Source organism: Ostrea edulis, chromosome 9 (genome assembly GCF_947568905.1).
Source record: "Ostrea edulis chromosome 9, xbOstEdul1.1, whole genome shotgun sequence".
Taxonomy (NCBI): domain Eukaryota; kingdom Metazoa; phylum Mollusca; class Bivalvia; order Ostreida; family Ostreidae; genus Ostrea; species Ostrea edulis.
This window is the reverse complement of record NC_079172.1, coordinates 63,901,493-63,924,569: the sequence shown is the minus strand read 5'-3', so window position 1 is coordinate 63,924,569 and position 23,077 is coordinate 63,901,493. Positions and strand designations below refer to the sequence as shown.

General features: G+C 35.9%; 1 protein-coding gene across 1 annotated transcript; it reads right to left on the bottom strand.

The window, feature by feature from the left end:
- Positions 1-752: 752 nt before the first annotated feature.
- On the bottom strand, positions 753-23,077 carry LOC125658631 (uncharacterized). The gene is made up of 4 exons (XM_048889941.2): positions 22,781-23,077; positions 22,549-22,659; positions 1,652-2,432; positions 753-1,330 (listed from the first exon to the last, which is right to left on the bottom strand). Exons 1-4 carry the CDS (start codon positions 23,075-23,077, stop codon positions 753-755), a joined length of 1,767 nt encoding a protein of 588 aa, XP_048745898.2.

Below are 23,077 nucleotides of genomic sequence, written 5' to 3'. Positions count from 1 at the left end.
TCTGTCATTAGTGTGTAGTGTCTCTGTCATTAGTGTGTAGTGTCTCTGTCATTAGTGTGTACTGTCTCTATCATTAGTGTGTACTGTCTCTATCATTAGTGTGTAGTGTTACTGTCATTAGTGTGTAGTGTCTCTGTCATTAGTGTGTAGTGTCTCTGTCATTAGTGTGTACTGTCTCTATCATTAGTGTGTAGTGTCTCTGTCATTAGTGTGTAGTGTTACTGTCATTAGTGTGTAGTGTCTCTGTCATTAGTGTGTAGTGTTACTGTCATTAGTGTGTACTGTCTCTGTCATTAGTGTGTAGTGTTACTGTCATTAGTGTGTAGTGTTACTGTCATTAGTGTGTAGTGTTACTGTCATTAGTGTGTACTGTCTCTGTCATTAGTGTGTACTGTCTCTGTCATTAGTACGTAGTATGTTTGTCGTTAGTTAGATGTATTTGACGTATTTTTCTCCCTCTATACACCGTCCAATCTATATTCAGATTGCGTAATATAAACGGTATTGTGAATACTGTAAATGTATTACATTTGGCTGTGTATTCTATTTAGCGCCTTTGGCGGAACGCAGCTTCCGCTAAATCAAGTACATTGCTAAATGCCATCCGTAAATCTAGATGTTTAAAGTAATTCAGGAATGCGCTAAATCAAATCTACGCTAACTTGTTGAAAAAACGATTTCCGCCAAATATCGTACACGCCAAATATAATACGTTAACAGTAATTAGATTACATTCTGAAGATACTTGTGTGTTACATAGATAGAAAATACAACAGGGACAAAAATAGCCAAACAGACACTTGGGGATTTACTTCAGTGGATAATGAAATCGAATTCTCGGTTTGTAACGGTGTAAAAGTGGATGTTGGGTAAACCTTTGAGAAAGCTGAAGCAGTTGTCTGAGATTCACTGGAAACTGATGATGTAGATGATGGTGTAGATGATGGGGTCGATGATGATGTAGATGTTGATGTAGATGGTATTGGGCAGGATGATGTAGATTCATTCTGTCTCAGTTCCGATCCTACGCACTGATCACATGTGAAAAAAACGTCAGGGTCTTCCCGAAGTTTGATCTGATAAAGTCGGTCATAGTTCGATCCCCAAAAGTTTTTCTGCCAGTCGGGAGTACATTCTCCTGCCTCATTGGGATACATCCCATTTCCAAACTTGGCGAATTCGAAATTGATTTGAACACTCTTTTCGTGAATCTCCTGAACTTCAGGAATCCCATGTACTCCAAAAGCCACATTGCCAGACATGGAAAAGAGAGCGCTCCGGAAACCAGGGTGAACTGAGGTGCTTTCAGTGCCAACTTCTCGCATTTTGCCTATATTGAAAGAACATCTAATAACAATATAAATAATCTAAAACACAGTGAAAATTACCAGCTTTGGGGCCATAATTCTAAATTTTGAATCTTCATAACTATAAATAGGACAAAACATCGATATCGCTTTACCTACATAATGATACACTGATTATATAATTTTTATAATGTGCATAAAAATAAATGTTCCAAGAAACTGGAACTCCCCTTAAATGATATCGATAACCTATCCCCAGCAGATGAAATGTTCGTCTTAAGTAATTAAATTTTGAGAATTCCATTTTTGCTCATACTAGTTGTATATGTTACATACATGCTTACCACCGATCAGCGTCGCTATGTAAGTGGTTTTAGAATACGTTGTGTGTTTTTCCAATACCGACTGTATCAAGTAATCTCTTAACTCAGTGGTGAGGTTGCTTTCAGAGATCAGAGAATTAAAACCAAAGGTAAGGTAATATGGGTATTTTTCGATTATCCCTTTCTCGTAATCCAAGAAAGTTGAAAACACTTTGGAATCAAAATATCTCCTTTTCGGCAGGAAATCGAAGAGACTTTCCAAGTACCTGTAGGATGCTGTGTTCTTTGATCCCAAATGATTTAAAACAAACGCAAAATGTCCCTTTGCACCGAATAAGTTATCCAATCCATCTATTTCCATAAAACCACCCCACTCGTGAGGTAAATCCTCGGTGAACAACTCCTTCATTTTTGAAAATACTTGAGCAAAGATATTTTCATTAAACAGTGAATATATAGGATAAATCAAGACAACTCTGATGATTTTCTCTGGTGGGGTGTGTAATTTAAATAGAAATCTGGTAGCCACACCAAATGTGCCCCCTCCACCACCAGCCACAGCCCAGAAAAAATCCGTGTCGGTGACGTTGGAGGTGCTCCCATTATTATAGATAGTGTGGACGGAGTCATTTGTCGCTGTAACGATTCTACCATCCGCCATGACCATTTCCACCTCCAGTAAGTTGTCAATGGCCATTCCATAGTAACGGCAGATTGGACTGTGCCCCCCTCCGAGAGTGAATCCCCCTATCCCGACTGTCTGAGTGCTACTGCCAACGATGACTCTCCCGTGCTTGTCTACCTAAAGCAACAAGTCGGAATCGAATTAGCTTCATGAGATTGATCGTTGTTCGTTGTCTTCGCCTTTATTTAGATGCTGTATAAGTTATACTATGATTAACAGGATAGTTCGATGAGCATGCCCTCCCTCAACCCTGCAAATAAACTTCGAGGTCATGAAACAAAAACGCTCAGAGGAATTTAGGCTCACATTTCACGGCACATGGTCCCTGTAAAGAAAAATCAGACTTTAATCGGATAAAGTTTATTCAGGACACTCAACAGCTACCGGTCATTAGGCCCAGCTTCTGTAATATGAAAGGTGAAGATAACGAACAGTGGTCAATCTCATAACTCCTACAATCAATACAAAATAGATAGTTGGGCAAATACGGACCCCTGGACACCCTAGAGGTGGGATCAGGTGTCTAGAACGAATAAGCATTCTCTGTCGACCGGTCACACCTGCCGCGAGTCCTATATCCTGATCAGGTAAACGGAGTTATCCGCAGTCAAAATCAGTGTGCCAAGAACGCCTTAACAATCGGTATGAAACGTGCCAGACAGCATTTGACCCAATGATAGGTTGTATTGACGAACTAGATCATTATAACGACCATAGAATTTGCGAAATGCTGACTTCAATCGAAACTGTTGAAACCCCTGTACCATCAACTTGTTTGTCAGTAGCTTACCTCGATTAAAAACTAACTATACGCAGAACAAACTCTTGCGTATCGAATGAGTTGAGATGCATATGCAGGTGATAATGGAATATTGCTACATAGATGTGGAAAGTTGACGATGGAGAAGCTAAAATCATCCTGTTTGTCATACAATTGAGTTGTCAGTTTGCCGTTAATGTCTACTTTCAATAAACTATCTAAGTATGAAGCAGAAGTGGACGACTCTGTGGTGTCTTTTATTTCGATCTCACAGGGATATATCAAATCGACATATGAATGAAAGTTAATTATTGTTAATAGACAAAACGTCGCTGATATATCTAAATGTCGAATTGAAGGCTAGAACAAGAGATTTTTTCTTCTCACGTAGAAGTTCAACTTCAGAGTACTTGTGCATGGAATCAGAATGGTGTTTAACAAAGTAATTTTTTGGATGACTGATCACTAGATATGAATATTTTCTTGTTGACAGACAAAACGTCATCGATATAAGAAATGTCGAATTGAAGGCCACAGCGAGAGATTTTTTCTTCTCGCATAGTTTTTTTTTCAAAATAAATTCTTCTTCATATGAATATAGAAACAGGTCAGCTAACAAAGGAACACAATTCGTGCCCATGGGAATTCCAACAGACTGTTGGAAGACCTGATCACAGAAGACCACGAAGATATTGTCAATGAGGAACTCTAGCATATTTTTTTTATTTCACCTTTAGAGTACTTGTGCGTTGAATCAGAGTGGTGTTTAACAAAGTACGTTTTGTTTTTGGATGACTGATCACTAGATATGAATATTTCCGTTTTCCATTTTTGTTGAAGAAGCAACTGTCTATGATGTCAAAAAGTCTAGTCTTTAATTTATCGTGAGGAATGGTCGTGTATAGTGTTGAAAAGTCATAGGTTTTAATGTTATTAATTTGGGAAAAATTCTGCGATTTCAAGTTTACTAAAAGTTCTTTAGAATTTTTTAGAATCCACATTTGATTAACACCACTTCTGCATATGTAGTCGCACAGTAAGCTTGAAGTTTCTCCTCCACAGCTATTAATATTTTCGTGAGGAGCGAATATATGGGCTTGGTAGAGCAATTACTGGATCCAACAATGTATATTTGTAAAGGTTTTTATGTAGTTTAGGAATTCAGTATAGGTATGGTAACTCATATTTATTCGACCCATTGACTGGGATGTTAAATGTGTCTAAAACTGAAGCATGGTTTTGAAGAATTTCATCTTTCGAAAGGGCAGTTAGAGAGGTACGATGCTAAAAATGGAATTAATGCCAAGTTAGTTTAAAATACAGTTGTAATAATGAGCCTTACAAACAAACAAAAGCAATGTTATTACAAGCTTTGTCAACTGGAACCAAAACATATTATCATGTAATCTATCAGTTCTTTTATCACTTCTGGCTTACTAAACACAGATTGATTGATGCTTTCCGCCACACTCAACAATTTTTCAGTTATCTGGTGGCGCCCAGTTTTTATTGGTGAAAGAGAGAACCCAGATACAATGTACCTGGGAAGAGACCACCGACCTTCCGAAAGTAAACTGGGAAACTTTCTCACTTACCGGCACGAGCGGGATTCGAACCCGCGCCGACATTAGTGAGAGACTAAACACACAAGGATAGATGGTGTGTAGTAAATAGACTCAGAATTGAGTAATCATTATACCACCAATATCCATTTGTATACCACTAATATCCATTTGTATACCACTAATATCCATTTGTATACCACCAATATCCATTTGTATACCACCAATATCCATTTGTATACCACTAATATCCATTTGTATACCACCAATATCCATTTGTATACCACTAATATCCATTTGTATACCACTAATATCCATTTGTATACCACCAATATCCATTTGTATACCACCAATATCCATTTGTATACCACTAATATCCATTTGTATACCACTAATATCCATTTGTATACCACCAATATCCATTTGTATACCACTAATATCCATTTGTATACCACCAATATCCATTTGTATACCACCAATATCCATTTGTATACCACCAATATCCATTTGTATACCACTAATATCCATTTGTATACCACTAATATCAATTTCTATAATATCCATTTGTATAACACTAATATTCTTTTGTATACCACTAATATCCATTTGTATACCACTAATATCAATTTGTATAATATCCATTTGTATACCACTAATATTCTTTTGTATACTACTAATATCCATTTGATAAGATCAGGGCCGAAATTTAAAAAAAAAATAAGGTTTTATACATAATTTTCAATGATATCGAATCAAATGTGATACTCTGGTAAATGATAAGTTGTCTTGTGTATCTAATAAATCATATATTATATGAAATTGTTTTTCATATAATTGTTTGTAAAATATGTATTTATTTTGAATCTTTATTGTATCATTACACCATAGGGGTTCAACCAAAATATGAAAATCTTTTATTTCAAAACTTTCCAAAAAGAATATAGAGTGAAACAGGTCCAAAATGATGGCATAATTTTGTAATGTTACAACCAGTAATTCAAGAAATTATGGTTATCCAGCTACATGTAGAATAATTTGCAAAGAGTCTCCTAAACCAAGTTGGTTTGATAGCTTTATAAATATTTCTATATTGGTCATTCTACACCTGCCATTTTCAACATCCAATTATAGTGGGGGGTTTTCTCCATTTTGTTCCATCATATAAATTTGTACAGAGTTTTTATACGTTGCTGTATCCACTGTAAACTTGGTTTGGGAAGCGAAACAAATATATGTGTAAATTTTGATAGAAACAAACTTTCCACCATTGCAATTTTTCCTATGAGAGAAATATTTCTTTTTGACCATTGGGTTATTTCTTTCTGGATAGCCGTAAACCTGTTATCAAAATTAAGCTTTTCCATCCCGTGGGGATCCGGGTTAGAATAGGTCCTCAGTAACCCTTGCTTGTCGTAAGAGGCAACTAAATGGGGCGGTCCTTCGGATGGGACCGCAAAAACCGAGGCCCCGTTTGATAAGATCAGAGCCGAAATTTAAAAAACCCATAATTTTCTATGATGTCGAATCAAATGCTTTTTCAAAATGCACAAAAAGTAAGAGCATACCTGGGATATGTTTTCCTTATATTCCTTATATCTATTACATCGTAAATCAGTTGCGTATTTCCCCCAATAAACCTATCTTTGAGGAAACCCTTTTGATTGTAATGTATTTGAAAATCAAGCATTTTTATCCTATGCAATTTTGTTTGTTACATTTCTATTTTACGCAAGAGCTTGTTCTGCTTATGATCAGTTTTTAAATCGAAGCAGGCTACTGACAAACAAGTTGGTGGTGCAGGGGGTTTCAACAGTCCTGTTTAACGTCAGTATGTCGCAAATTGTATGGTCGTTATAACGATCTAGTTTACCAATACAACCTATCATTGGGTCAAATGCTGTCTAACGCGTTTCATATCGATTGCTAGGCCATTCTTGACACACTGATTTTAACTATGAACAACTCTGTCTACCTGATCAAGATATGGCTCACACCAGGTGTGACCGGTCGACTGTGGATGCTTACTCCTACTAGACACCTGATCCCACCCCTCAGCAAGAGTTGTTACAGAAAATGATCATCTATGAGTAGTTGTAATTCATCATTCTTGATCATATGTATCCAATCAGGATTAAATGGCAAGACGGTACTACGTTGATATTGTTTATATAGGTTACACTTTCAAATTTTGTTAATTTAATTTCCATATGAACCATCACATAGTCAGATGTATACATGTATCCTGAATTAATATCAATTTTGTGTAGCAAAACCATTACTTCATTTGATACTAAGAAAAACTCAAGTATATCCTTTTTGATAGGATTAGTTTTAAACCATGTATATCTTTTCTTTTGTCTTTCGAACAGTTTTTTTTTTTTTTTTTTTTTTTTGGTTTTTTTTTTTATAATTTATAATTTATTTATTTTTTTGGTTACATACAATACATCAAACACTTACACAAACATACCTTTCATACATGCATACATCTCTCTGTGGTTTAGGTTACTTGCTGTACACTAGTGAAAGTAACAGTTTATATCCTTCATGCTTCAGACATTTTTTATTTTTTTTTGCCTTTTTGTTATTAACATTATTGTAGTCAAAGTAATCCAAATTTACATTTTGAATAAGATTAAAATATCCAGCAATAATAATGAATTCACTTTGAAAGTTTGAGATGATGTCCGATAATAATTGAAATGTAGAACTTGTACGGTACCAATTTTGATGCACCAGATGCGCATTTCGACAAATGTCTCTTCAGTGATGCTCAAGCCGAAATTTTGGAAATTCGAAATAACAATAAAAATTGTAAGAGCTAAAAGGAAAACCAGAGTGCCAAAAAGTGGAGCCAAATTCGTCCAAGGATCAGAGCTATGCATGAGGGAGATAATCCTTAATTTTGAATTGTATTTCTAAATTTTATCCCAGCAATTAAATCGTATATTAAAAAAAATGTGGATCATCATTGTTTGGCCCATATACGTTTACTAATGAGATACACATTTTAAAAATGTTAAGGTGGGTCCGTAGTCCTGGATATTTGGGGTTTAGGTATCATTTTTGTGTTTGAAATCAATAAATTAACATTCAGAGTAATGATTAAAGCGAAACAGTTAAGATTTTCCACATTAATTTTCATTACAGGCACTACTGAAGTCATGCACCCCTATGTAGATTTTTATGAGATTCATTGGAAACAGTTATTTGCTGTTATTTTAAAACAAAAACAACAAAATATTTTTTGAATTGCATTTATTTATCAGGAAACATGTCAATAACTAAAACACATGTCATTTTCAATATATTCATCAAGTTTTAGAATAATATGTGCAAAATTATTGAATTAGCGTTACTTCCAAAATGTTTAAAAAAAAAAAACAAATGTGGACACATTTTTCTTATAGCATGGTTTACATATCATTTTTTCTGTTTATATAATTAGTAGATGTACATCTGTTATAGTTATTTATGAAAAAATCCATACCTTTCCTTAATAATTTCAAATCTATAGCTTCCAGAGTATGTACACCCCCATAAAAAATTGAGGTCTGGCACCATACAGCTGAGCTACTCAAAATCACTTGCGGATTAAAATTTTATGTAATTTCATGAAAGGACACAGCTAATGATTCCTTATCACCTTGGTAAACTGTTTGTGAAAATTAAAAGGAAATCTATCACATAATGGACTTGATAAATAATTTAATGAAAACACAGTTATTGTCCTTGAATTCAATATTTTGAACCATATAATTGACTATTCAAATATAATGAAGACTTTTGAAATATGTTATGGCTAACAGGATTTTTTACAATAACTATTGAAAAAGACCCCAACAAAATTTATGTTCCAGTCACTAAATCATTGACTTTGCAAAATCCTATGACGTCATAGGACTGTGGAACTACGTTAATTTCCAAAACAAATAAATTACCCTTTTTTATATTTATGTTCATTTAATACTATGTATTCAAAATTGTTATTGAACAAAATGGCAGTGCCTCTTACATTTGAATGACCGCGAGATATATAAACTATATGGCCCCAAAAAGATTTCACTTTATTGTAGTCCTCAAGAGTAAAATAGTATCTTGTGAAAAATAGAGAATTCTTTTGTTTTAAAAGTGATTAAGTATGTTTCTTTTCTTTTCGATTCCATCAAGACCTTTACAATTATATGTCACAATACTGATGTTCGTCTGACATGTATGCAGTACATACATAAATAGGAACCTTCTGTGTATTGTAAACATTGCGTCTACACAAGAAGAAATGTTGTTGACCATTCATTAAGTTTTCAGTAGTAAAAGGACTCACCCATCTTTCACACAAAGACAAATACAAAAAGAGGCCCATGGGCCACATCGCTCACCTGAGTCACCTTGGCCCCTATCTTAAGACTTTCCATATATATTTGCATGTAAAACCTTGGTCCCTATTATGGCCCAAACTACCCTTTGCAAACTTGAATCTACACTATGTCAGAAAGCTTTCATGTAAATGTCAACTTCTTTGGCCCAATGGTTCTTGAGAAGAAGATTTTTTTTTTTTAAATTTCCCTATATATTTGTATGTAAAACTTTGATACCCCCTTGTGGCCCCATCCTACCACCGGGGGCCATGATTTGAACAAACTTGAATCTGCACTATGTCAGAAAGTTTTCTTGTAAATATCAGCTTTTCTGACTCAGTGGTTATTGAGAAAAAGATTTTAACTATATATTTGTATGTAAAACTTTGATCCCCCCTTGTGGCACCATCCTACCCCCGGGGGCCATGATTTGAACAAACTTGAATCTGCACTATGTCAGAAAGTTTTCATGTAAATATCAGCTTTTCTGGCTCAGTGGTTCTTGAGAAGAAGATTTTTCCTATATATTTGTATGTAAAACTTTGATCCCCTATTGTGGCCCCATCCAACCCCCGGAGCCCATGATTTGAACAAACTTGAATCTGCATTATGTCAGGAAGCTTTCATGTAAATCTCAGCTTCTCTGGCTTAGTGGTTCTTGAGAAGAAGATTTTTAAAGTTTTTCCCTATATATTTGTATGTAAAACTTTGATCCCCCCTTGTGGCCCCATCCCACCCTCGGGGGCCATGATTTGAACAAACTTGAATCTGCACTATGTCAGAAAATTTTCATGTAAAAATCAGCTTTTCTGACTCAGTGGTTCTTGAGAAGAAGATTTTTCCTATATATTTAACCGAGTCAAAGCAAATGTCGGAATCCCCCCCCCCCCGAAACCCCGAAGTCGTCATAGTGTTGATTTCTGTGGACATTTGCCGTGTGGGGAGTACCTGTTTCTGATTAACGAATATTTCAGATACCCTGTTGTTCATCAGTATCAACACAGTGTAATCCCAGTATTGGACAATGTATTGTCAACCTTCTGAATCCCTAAAGTTTCTAAAACAGACAAAAAGAAAAGTCAATTCAACTCCCATCAGAGAGCTACCCTACAGCTTAGACATTTAAAACACCATTTATGAAAACATCAAAGCAGCCAGAATAAAAAGAAGAAACTGGAGACAGTCCACCTTTTGATTTCTTAGACCGTTTAGAACAACTCCACTTTGCTCTTCAGGAGTAAGACCTTTCAGAATACCGGCTAAGCTAACACTAACACTCAATTTCCATCCGTCCCAAGTAAGCAAACAAAGAAAGACCAACTAGCTCGTCAAAACAACGAAGAAAGCCAGTGCAGATGCAAAATTGAAAACGAGACACTGGAAAGTATGTACCATTCAGAAAAGAGCTAAAAGCAAACAAGACAATACCAGTCTATATGATTCAGATCACAACAAGGCAACAAGGTCAGCATTCCATTACCAATGATCTCAAGAATGTTGACCTAGATGTAGAAGCAGACGATTCACCAAGAACAAATGAAGGGAAACACGAACTCAGTAACGGAATACACTCACCAACCCTGAAACAGTTGCGCCAACAAAGACAGAGAAACCAAACAAAATACTTAAAATCCGTATTTTGTCACCCCATCTCTAATTCTGTGGATTCCGAGGGGATCCGGGTTAGAATAGTTCCTCAGCACCCCTTGCTTGTCTTAAGAGGGGAATAAATGGGCGGTCCTTCGGATGAAACCGCAAAAACCGAGGTCCCGTGTCACAGCAGGTGTGGCACGATAAAGATCCCTCCCTGCTCATTGGCTATAAGCTCCGAGCATAGGCCTAAATTTTGCAGCCCTTCACTGGCAATGGCAATGTCACATATGAGTGAAAAGTTCCCGGGAGGGACGTTAAACAATATACTAACCAACTGATTTTGTGGTCTATCTATCGTGCAATATTTTGCGGTTAATAAACGGTAGTTCCCACCAAAAATAAACGGTCCTTGCTTATTTCTCATAACGACATAACAGATATAAGTTGATGGTACAGAGGTTTCAACAGTTTCGTTTAAAGTCAGCATTTAGCAAATTCTATGCTCGTTATAACGATCTAGTTTGGCAATACATCATATCATGGGTCAAATGTTGTCGGACTTGTTTCATACCGATTGTTAGGCCGTTCTTGGCACACTGATTTTGACGACGGATAACTCTGTTTACCTGATCAAAATATAGGGTTCACGGCGGGTGTGACCGGTCGACAGGGGATGCTTACTCCTCCTTGGCACCTGATCCCACCTCTGGTGTGTCAAGGGGTCCGTTTTTGCCCAACCATCTATTTTGTATTGCTTATGGGAGTTATAATTTTGATCACTGTTCGTTATCTTCACCTTTCATACAATGATGTAATCTATAAATACAATATTTCATTAAGGATGATTAACACACCAGAGAAATATGATATGGATGAAAAGTGAAGGATATGTACAATAGTATTTTGAAATTGAAAAAATTCAAATTTACCACACTAATTACTTTAAAACATGTAATTTAATTAGAAATTAATCTGGAAAGAATCACGAACTACAGAGCAGTAGGTGACTAGTAAACGCACTGAGCTACCCAGCTACGCAATGAGATTTTTTAAAAGGGATATACGCAGCTCAGTGAAGGTTATCCGAGAAAAATCACAGTGCTGTTATAAATTTACCTCTGTGCACTTCGCGCCATATGACATCACAATGAAAAAGTACATCACAACGCACAGGTTCTGATAGTTGTATCACGGGGAAAGTGTCAAAATATTTGGTCGTTATTTCCTTAGACGAATTTGACTCCACTTTTTTTGGCACACTGTTTTTCCCTAAAATAGCTCTAGGTGCAGTTACGGACTGTTTACATGTGATAACGCCTTTTATATAATTGGTTTTTAATGTTTTATTTATTGTCTATATTTTATGTGTATAACATTCTGTAGTAAGGTATATATGCATTGTAAAGCACCTTTGAGCGTACATGGTGTATGAAAAGGTGCTATATAAGTATGGTATTATTATTATTATTTATTAAAACTTCATTGTTATTTCGGATTTCAAACATTTCGGTTGAGCATCACTGAAGAGATTATTTGTCGAAATGCGCATCTAGTGCATCAAAATTGGTACCATATAAGTTTTACATTATGACCCCTGGGTCGATGTCGAGGTCGCTGCTGGTGAACTACTAGTCCCCGAGGGTCTCTACAGCCCAGTAGCTAAGTACTTCGTTACTAGCTTGAAAATACGGATGTATATTTAATTGCTGTTATAAAATTTAGAAATTCATTTCAAAATTAAGGATTATCTCCCTCACGCATAGCTCTTATCCTTAGACGAATTTGACTCCACTTTTTTTTTTTCTTTTTTTTTCTTTTGGCATACTGTTTTTCCCTAAAATAGCTCTAAAACTCCATTGTTATTTCGGATTTCAAACATTTCGGTTGAGCATCACTTGTTTTACATTACTACTGTTATCAAGTGATAAGCTGTATGTACGTGAAAACATTTCTTGTCAAATGATCATATATATTATTCCTTCATGATATCAAATCATTCTCCATTTTTAATATATAGTATGCAGGAAGGTGACATTCATATTGCATTGTGACCTTGAAATCGCCCCTAATCTGAATGCATGACTGATGCGTTTAAAAATTCCCTTATATACATAGATAATCTCATACTACAAAGAGTGGCAAAGTTCAGGTTCATCTGCTAATAAAAAAAATTTATTTTGAAATATTTTCCAGATATATTTATGCGTTTGAAAAGTGCAGGGAGTAATTTCTGTCTTGTATATTTGAGTATGCATTTGTTCCCAATACTTTTCATGTTAAGGATTTTTATTTCTTTCCGAGTATATCAATAAAAATTCAGCTGGTTACCCGCATGAACCTGGCCTTCGGTTCACAAGCAGGGCCTCTTGCTGTTTTCCGAATATAAAGTGTTACGAGATACTATATTCAACTGACGTCACGGGAAATTACCATGAGGGGAATTTACGGTAGCTCAGTCACAGTCAACATATGGGTAGTATCGTTTCGGTGTTTAATCGCAAAAAGTGTAATGATACCTGTGAATTTAAGGTGCAATTTCATCCCATGATTATTGTGCATTTTATGATGGAAGCCCTTAACCTAGCTGCGTACATGTATTGCTGATATCAAGTCCGCCATTATGACGGTGCATTATTCCTCCTTAAGTCAAATGCTGTCTGACGTGTTTCCTATCAATTGTTATCTTTACATACTGATTTTGACTACAAATTACTCTGCTTACATGATCAAGATAAAGGGCTCATGGTGGGTGTGACCGGTCAAAAGGAGATGCTTTGTGTTTTCAGTGGTCTAAGTTTGCTATAATCTTGATTTTGTATTCATTATGGAATTTATGACATTGATCTCTGTTCGTTATCTTCACATTTTCATTAACGCGGGTACATCAATGCAAGTTATTAAGGCAGGTTATGAAAAACTTTACTGGGATAAAATCCGCGAAACAATATTGATGTGACGTCATAATTGAAATAAGTATATCATTAATTCTATATTAAATTCCGATTTTATTTTTATAGCGAGCGCAGCGAGCCAGCGCGAAGTGACGGATATAAGCGCTGACTCGTACTGCGAGCTCTAATGACTAGAGCGCGGGAATTAATCCGAGCTAAATCCAAACCTCTAACAAGAATTTTTTTTTTGACGCCAATCCCAGAAGTCCCTTGTCAAAAATGGCTGAGATCTCGCAAAGTCACACCTTGGAACATGATTGTGAACTTACGTGGATTTTCATCTTAATCTTGTGCATGGTCTCCTAGCTCCAAAATTCAGTGCACCATTAGGCGAAATGTTTAATGAAGTGCAATGTTTATGAAAGGCAGGCTAAGATCATTTGTGACGTCATGTCTACGTTTCGACGTACGTCATAATAAGACGGAGAGTGACGGATATAAATATGTACTTGTTTAAAAGTCATACTACCGGGACAATACATTGAATATACGTAAACATTAGGCATAGATCTACGTAATATGGCATCGAATACAAATTGTTTATAATCTATTGCAAACCACAAATCAGATTAAAATACTAAATTCTCAATAGGAATTCATTATTCTAACAAGAAAAAAGGGAGACTAACTTTTTAAAAATTGTTAAAATATTTGAGATCACAGATACTGAATTAGTGCTTTTAAAAAAAATATACAAAAAATCGATGAAAACATTTTTTAAGAAATCTTTGAGCTTTTTTTTTCGCGACTAAAAATAGTAAGTGCTTGAGTTCATTTCCTTTTTAAAACATGTCCGTAATGCAAACCACGATGACCTCTCGGTCGATTCTGACAGCCTAACCACTAGGCCACCGACGCCACTATCATTGTGTTGCAACTAGGATTATGTACAATATTATAAAAAAAAAATTAATTTTCTCTTTTGGAACATACCATTGCTCATTGCTACAAGGGGATTATCATATGAATTTCATTTTTTGAAAATTAGATAGGAGCGCATGGTACTTACCTAGTGGCGTGCGCGCGCGTGTGTGTGTGTGTGGGGGGGGGGGGGGGTCTGCGCATATACATGCTCAATAGTTGAATTTGTCGATTTATCTAAAATTATCATTATATTGAAATGCGTTTTACGTTCCAAGGCAGTGCTGTTTCCATAGTTTTACAAACTTGAAAGGTTTAATGTTTGGGCATTTTTATCATAAATTAGTAACTTGAAAAGGTTGAGAGTAGAAAAAAGAAAAGTACAGGCAGTCGACTGAGCACTGAGAGCATACAGTTCAGAAGAAGTCGTGCATCAAAGGTTAAGCAAGTCACGGTGAATGCAGTATAAATAAAATGTATATTCACTGTATAGCATAAAAATATTTCAATATTACATTAATGCATACATGTTTTAATGATTTTTAATATAAAACCATGGGAAAAAACTAAAACGGCATAGCTGTTTCAGCTACCTAATTTCAGTCATGTTATGATAATTAGGCAGATAGATATTGTTTAAATTCAACCTGATCAAAACAAAATATGTAGGCCTACATACATGAAGCTGCGCTCGCTCAAAGGGTAACACCGTCAACATATTAGGGATCAATATATACGGTGTGACCGTTGGACCGAGCGAAGCATGTAATGGTCATAGGAGTGTCCCAAGTGGTAATCATAATTCCGTTAAGTACGGTAGATTATGATTTATTTAAAAATATGTAATTTTAATGAAATTTTCCTTGCGCTAGAAACCCAGTAACATCTCAGTATTAAAGGGGTTTATATGGGGACAACAGTTTTACAGGACCCGCCTATTCATTGAACGCGGGAAATAATACGCAAGGCGACGTAAACTGTGCATTGTGACGTCACATTTAGCCTCGACTTTTTTTTTCTCTTTTTCAAAGCAAACAATTATAAACAACAAGAATACATTCCGTATGCAATGAAAAAGGCCGTTATAAAACTAAACAAAATTAACCAATAGATTCAAAATGGTAAAAATGTAACCATAATTTTATAAAATTCATAATCGTATATTCTTGTTTAAAGAAACTAATGAACTCGTTCATCTATTTAGTCGTATTACGGTTTTATATGTAATTATTTGCTAAAACTTGTTACAATGATAATTATACTATTCACTTTGAACAAACTGAGTGTTTAAATTACGAATTGCACGGCAGAGTCTTCTATTATTGGCATTCAAAATAAAACACGAATAACTGTTGAAGCAGGTAATGAAAATATAAATGGCGGCGCCCATATGGATCACGAAAATTTCAGTGAACGTATATAGAGATCATCTCTTTTTCTCTTGCTGATTTTGACTTTTTTCTTTTACATACGTGTTACCTTTAGAGCCTTTAAAGGCAGGTTATGAAAATCTTTACTAGGATAAAATCTGCGAAACAATATTGCGCGGGTACGGTAAGGCAGGTTATGAAAATTTTTACTGGGATAATATCCGCGAAACAATGTGACGTCATAATTGAAATAAGTAGAATCTATATCACTAAGTATATATTAAATTTCGATTTTATTTTTTTATTTAAGGTATTCCATGTAATATGATTACGGTGTGACCGTTGGGGCGAGCGCAGCATATCTGAATACATTTTCAAAAAATTTATATTGAAAACAAGGAAAACTGATTAGGATTACTGTCTTGCTCTTCTCGCCAATGTAGGAACCAGTTTAGCGGGAAATTCAACGAGCGTGTTGTGACGTAGCCTGGTAGTTGTGACGTGACTGTTTACATTTCTTTAGACAATATTTCAAAAAGAAAAAGAAAGGGGGGAAAATATGACTGTCATCCTTTCCTTTCAAATAAGAAAGGTTTGTAATACTTCAAAGATTTTTTTAATTATTATTTTACGAATCGACCATCCGCCATTTTGTACGAGGGACTTCTGGGATTGGCGTCAAAAAAAAATTCTTGTTAGAGGTTGAGATTTAGCTCGGATTATTTCCTGCGCTCTAGTCATCAGAGCTGGCAGTACGAGCCAGCGCTCCGCGCTGGCTCGCTGCGCTCGCTACAATGAAAGGATAATGAACAATTTTGAAGGATTTAGATCAACATAAATGTTTATTGTTATATATTTACATTTGCAACTGTTTTCTCCTACATAACACTATTACGAGCAATACGTATTTATTTCTGGATAAATCTACTACGGGGTCAACAGAGGTCACGGCTGTGCGTATAAACATTTGTTAAAAGTAGGTAACAGGTACTACTTTTACTAAGGCAATACACATCTAGCAATCGCTCTCACTTACTACAGAAATCTTTCAATAGATGAAATCAACATCACAATATGTATTTACGGTTTTATTTGTATTCCAAGCAGTGAACTTTCATCAATAATTGATAAAAACATTTCTGTAAACAATGTCTTTAGTTACTAGCCTGCTAGGCTAAAATTTCGTCTGCTACAACTTCACCCTGGTCATCGGTGATGCGGAATTGTACCTACTGCTAGACGATGACATTAGGCTTTAGCAAAAAGGTCATTCACAGGATGTATGGCCGATAAGTCGTCAAAGTGCATTAAGACCTTACACACCACACTGCTTCCGTGCCACAGCAGCCATAGTGCTTGATGTCGGTTTCCAAGTTTATGTCGGGACATCGAAGCGAGGCGTCGTTAAAAACCTATTACAAAAAATTATCGAGTCAAAAGAAGCGTTCAGTGAGCTCATGTTTATCAACAATTACATATCCAAATCCAAACCGTCCCTTACCTTCGTGCAGTTCCACATTCTCTGCGATGTTCAGTTCTTTCCGGAGATTCATCTGAGCTGCGTCCTCTGTCCTGTCTATAAAAGATTTGCCTACACCTGACGACTGCCGCCCTGTTCTTCATGTTCCTCCATCTCAGTCTTCTGTTAACTCCGCAATATCCACAGAATATCTTTCAAAGTCGGTCTTCAACGTCTTTCTTCACTTTTCAAAAGTCAAAGCGCATCACAACTCTAAGTGTAACACTGCGCATCCCCGTTTAAATCATAATTCCCCCACTCCCTAAAATTAGACATATGGAAGAGTTTTCCATTATATACTCCCGAGTTAATGTATAAGTATATGTTGATATACTTGCTTTCTAGCGTCTTAATAATTAAAACAGTTCTTCATTTTATAGAACTTTGTTTTGTGTTGTCGTCATTTTGAACATCTATGACGCTTCGTTGTGGACGTCAACAATTTGAAATGTATGGAAACGTGTTGTTAACACAATTCAGCAATGTTACCAACCAAAAATGTAAATATAAGTAATAAGGTATCATTTAAAAATATTTATCGGGATATAAATACGGGTTGGTACATGATCAAATTTTCCATAAAGCCCTTCGGGCTATATCCCGATAAATATTTTTAAATGATACCTTATTTCTTAAATAATGATGAAAGTGAAGCAGATGAAATTCACATGACTGGTAAATGATTAGAAGCTGACCTTTTTGCACTTAAAACTTTTTTGGAAGAGTTATCTGTCCTTTGTAAAAATTAGAAAAATCTAATTTTCTAAAAATTTGTGTGGTCAATGATTAATTTTATTTCATATTTTCATTAAGAGAAAGTGTTTGTAACTTTCTACCAAGAGATTTGTATAAAAATATAATTTCTTTTTAAAATATTGTAATAAAACATGCTTTTCCCATATACTTCAATGTTAAATTCTAGGTGAAATAAATCAAGCAGTAAACAAAATTTTTCAAATTCCTATGGTGGATTATTTTTATTTGATGAACCCTTCAAAATGATACCATTATTACAAAAATTCCACCATCCATTTATTAGATATGAAATATGGTCATTATACATTGAATACCTTAAGTTTTATTTATGCATAAAATAAACCATGCAGCTACTAAGATCCAACGTAATTCGAAATGCTATACTGCTGTTGTGTAATTTCTGTCTGATCGATATGAAAGTAAACTGATGACGTCATGACTATACACCGAGTGACGTTGACACATGCAAGGAATTTGTTTATGTGTGCCATGCAAATATCGACAAAATGTAGAGTATTTGAAATATGGTATGGGATATATGGAATATATATGTGAAACGCTGAGAATTTATTAATATTAAGAAGGTATGTTGATATCATTTATTGACAACTTTGTTTAACGGAGAAAACATTCCATTTAGCATGTCGATCCGATTTTCCTCTGTCACAGACTAAAATAAAACTGCAAAAGTAGCACATTAGCCCGCATACTTTTAGAGACTTTTTATACACCGTTTGAAAGGTCATAAACTAATGTACACGGCAATTACTGATAGAATCGTCTGTTAAGAAAACTTTTAAAGAAAACTACATAGCATCATGCAAAATGTAAAACATGAGCTAGATGGTTTCGTGTTTAAATGTTCAATAATTATTTCTTATTGAAAGTGGTAGGATTCCATCAGTAATTCTGATATACTATGGGTATCTTACCGTCATTATCGCCAGTTATACCAATATTTGAATCTTGGGATAATGTGTTACTTTTACATTTTCTATTAAGGTACCCCCATGATCTATTTATAACAGTCATGCAATGACGTCATACGGGATCGCATGTTTGTCATGTTGTTATGATACAAAATGTTCTCATGTAAACAACCAAAATAGTTTTTAAGAGTTAGTAGCTCCCTCTCTCTATGTAAGACAGATTTTAAAAATTATGCAGTTTACGTGCATAAATGAAGCATGACCTGCCTTAACATACCCGCGTGATGTGACGTCATAATTGAAATAAGTATATCACTAATTCTATATTGAATTCCGATTTTATTTTTATATAAGTTTTATCTAGGTGTATAATAAACCATGTAGCTACTAAGATCCAAAGAAATACGAAATGTTATATTGCTGTCCTGAAATTTCTGTCTGTTCAACATGAAAGTAAACTGATGACCTCATAACTATACATCGAGTGACACATGTAAAGAATGTGTTAAAGTGTGCCTTGTAAATATCGACGAAATGTGAAGTGTTCGAAATATATGACATGGAATACATGGAATATATATGTCAGACTCTAAAGTGTGATGGTCGCTTCAAAGTGCGATGGTCACGCCGAAGTGCGATGGTCTACACCAAAGTGCGATGGTTTGTTAACGTTATGGACGCCAAAGTGCGGTGGTCACGCAAAAGTCCAATGGTTCGGGGTTCAGTAACGTCACGTCATTGTGACATCATTCTTAACGTCTTTCAAAAATCCAAAAATGCAACTTCAGTTTGCACCAACGAAGGTTCTTTCTGCTGCAGTGCTGACACTAACTTCTTCGGGATATATTGGAGGAAGGCACGGGTGATTAAGATTGACATGAACGACAGCAAGGTTTACACTGTTGAGAATTGTGAGAACGGCAAACTTGTACACTTGTTGTCGAACTATCTACTTCGCCCGAACATTCTTTAAATCATGATCATTTATTACTTGTGATGTACACGTAATAAATTCCAGGAGATGTGTTATAATGCGAAACATTATATACGATTTCGCGTTGGAAAATTTTGTGTTTAATAACACGACAACTAAATGGCAATGAAATAAGTTCTTATTCTTATATTTTGTGCATAGATTTTGCACTGATATTTTGGTGAAACAACACACGGTTGGTACAGTCTGTACCAAAACACAGTGTCGTATACAAACCAACGGTCATCAGCGTGACATTCCATCACACTTTGGCGCATTAGTATGCACCATCGGACTTTGTAGTGTCAACACCATCGTATGATGGCGCAGTTGCCTCACACCATCGCACTTTGACGTGCCAGACCGTCGCACTTTAGCGCATGAGTGTGGATAATCGCACTTTGGAGTCCCATCGCACTTTGGAGTCCTACATATATGTGAAACGCTGAGAATTTATTGACATTATGAAGGTATATGTTGATTTCATTGATTGACAATTTTGTTTAACGGGGAAAACATTCCATTTAGAATGTCGATCCGATTTCCCTCTATCGCACACTGAAATAAAACTGCAAAAGTAACACACTACGCCGCATTCTATTGGAGACTTTTAATACACCATCTGAGAGCTAACTAGTTCTAATTGTAACGGGGATCGTTACATATATTCCCCAAACCTCCCCCAATTAAAAAGAGATGTCATTGTAAACCTGTAGTAAATAATCATTTTATTTTAGCCTTTAATTGCATACATGTAGTATGTTTACTATGGTCATTTCAGTACCAAGGAGTGAAAGAAAGCGATACATGTGCATACACACACACGAGTATGATTCCGTACTTTTGTTGATATCATTTAACAGGCATTCGTATCATATATACCCACAGTATGAATTTCATAACGTTTCCATCAAATATAAGGCAGTTATAGTGATATTAAAATTGTCCAATCAAAATTCAGCACACGTGCATGCACGTGTTAAGTAATAATTTTAACCACAACAATTTGTAAGGAGTACCAAGACATATATAACACCTCAATATCAATATAATTTAATGAAAAACAAAAACGTTATTGTCGTTTAAAAATGAACATTCGAAAAACGATGCACGTGCATTCGCGTGAACGTTGGTATCTTTTATTACACAGATATAAAGACATACATATTATCTACCTTTACTGTGAATATCAACTAATTCGCTTCGTAAATAAGATAGTTACAAACGTTTTAGTATTATCAAATAAAAAAAACCACACGTGCATGCGCGTGTAGATTGGTAGTTTTGACCATACAGATTAGTTAAGGGTTTCAATGTCTATTTATGATATAAATATCAAAGCATTTTCATGAACAACAAAAAAGTTAGACTGATTGCAAAGTTAGTGTACAAATTTTGTGATGCACGCGCGTGCAAAACAGAATGACTATCATTTTTCATACCTACAAATGAATTACTATCATCCTTTTAAGGTTTCATATCGATCCCTTGTATATTCTGATTTTCCATATTTGTACCAAAATTGCAATGCACGTGCGTGCTTGTGCATGCACTTGCAGACAAATTGACTATCATTCTGCACATCTTCAAATGCTACACTATCATCCTGGAAAGTTTCATATCGATCCCTTTTATAGTTTCTGAGAACACTCCCGGACAAAAAAGTACCGGAGAAAAATAATAATAATAGTAAGAAACAGAGTAAAAACAACATGTTCCCAAACTTTGTTTGGGGAACATAATAAGCTAATGTACACGGCAATTACTGGTAGAATCGTCTGTTATGAATTTTTTGAAAGAAACTATATATATCACGCCCACCTCCCTGTAGACATCCAATCAACACTTCTCCCAGTATAAATCACACCCACCTCCCTGTAGACATCCAATCAACACTTCTCCCAATACAGATCATACCCACCTCCCTGTAGACATCCAATCAACACTTCTCCCAGTTAAGATCACATCCACCTCCCTGTAGATATCCAATCAACACTTCTCACAGTATATATCACACCCACCTCCCTGTATATATCTAATTAACACCTCCCCCAGTTTAGATTACACCCACCTCCCTGAAGATATCCAATCAACACTTCTCACAGTATATATCACACCCACCTCCCTGTATATATCCAATCAACACTTCTCCCAGTTTAGATTATATTCACCTCCCTGTAGACATCCAATCAACAATTATCACAGTATATATCACATCCACCTCCCTGTAGATACCCAATCAACACTTCTCCCAGTTTAGATCACACCCACCTCCCTGTAGACATCCAATCAACACTTTTTCCAGTATATATCACACCCACCTTCATGTAAATATTCAATCAACACTTCCCCCAGTATAGATAAGACCCACCTCCCTGTAGACATCCAATGAACACTTCTTTCAGTTTAGATCACACCCACCTCCCTGTAAACATCCAATCAACAGATCAGACCCACCTCGCTGTAAACATCCAATCAACAGATCAGACCCACCTCCCTGTAAACATCCAATCAACAGATCAGACCCACCTCGCTGTAAACATCCAATCAACAGATCAGACCCACCTCCCTGTAAACATCCAATCAACAGATCAGACTCACCTCCCTGTAGACTTCCATCCACGTGTTTCCGGGCCCCACCGATATCGTTCCGTTCCCATGTCTCGAAGAATTAAGATCCACCACTTTATCCTTCATCAAACTCAGGTTTAACTAAATTTTGAATATAGATCTACAGGTATTTCTTGGAAGTTTAAAGTTAATACACTATCAAAGTAGGTATTCATACATTGAAATCCTTTTCTAAAAACTAAAAAAGACTGATTTTCCGTACCTGTATTGTGTCATTTCCTGTGGAGCGACCATTGTTGTCATGACCAGTACCATAAACAGTCAGTTGGAGATTATACTGCCTTGCAAAAGCTATAGTTTCCTTGACATCTTCACGTGTTGTGGCCTTGACAACAAGCAAGGGAAAATTCTTCCTAATCATGTTACGCATCTGCGTGACGTTACGGTAGGCATTATCCGTGGGCGTTACTGACGTTGAATCGCGCAGTGAATCTGTGAAAGATCCGAAGATGCTGTAAACCCGAGCACAGGGTTCTCTTTGAGAGCAGAGAAGGGACAT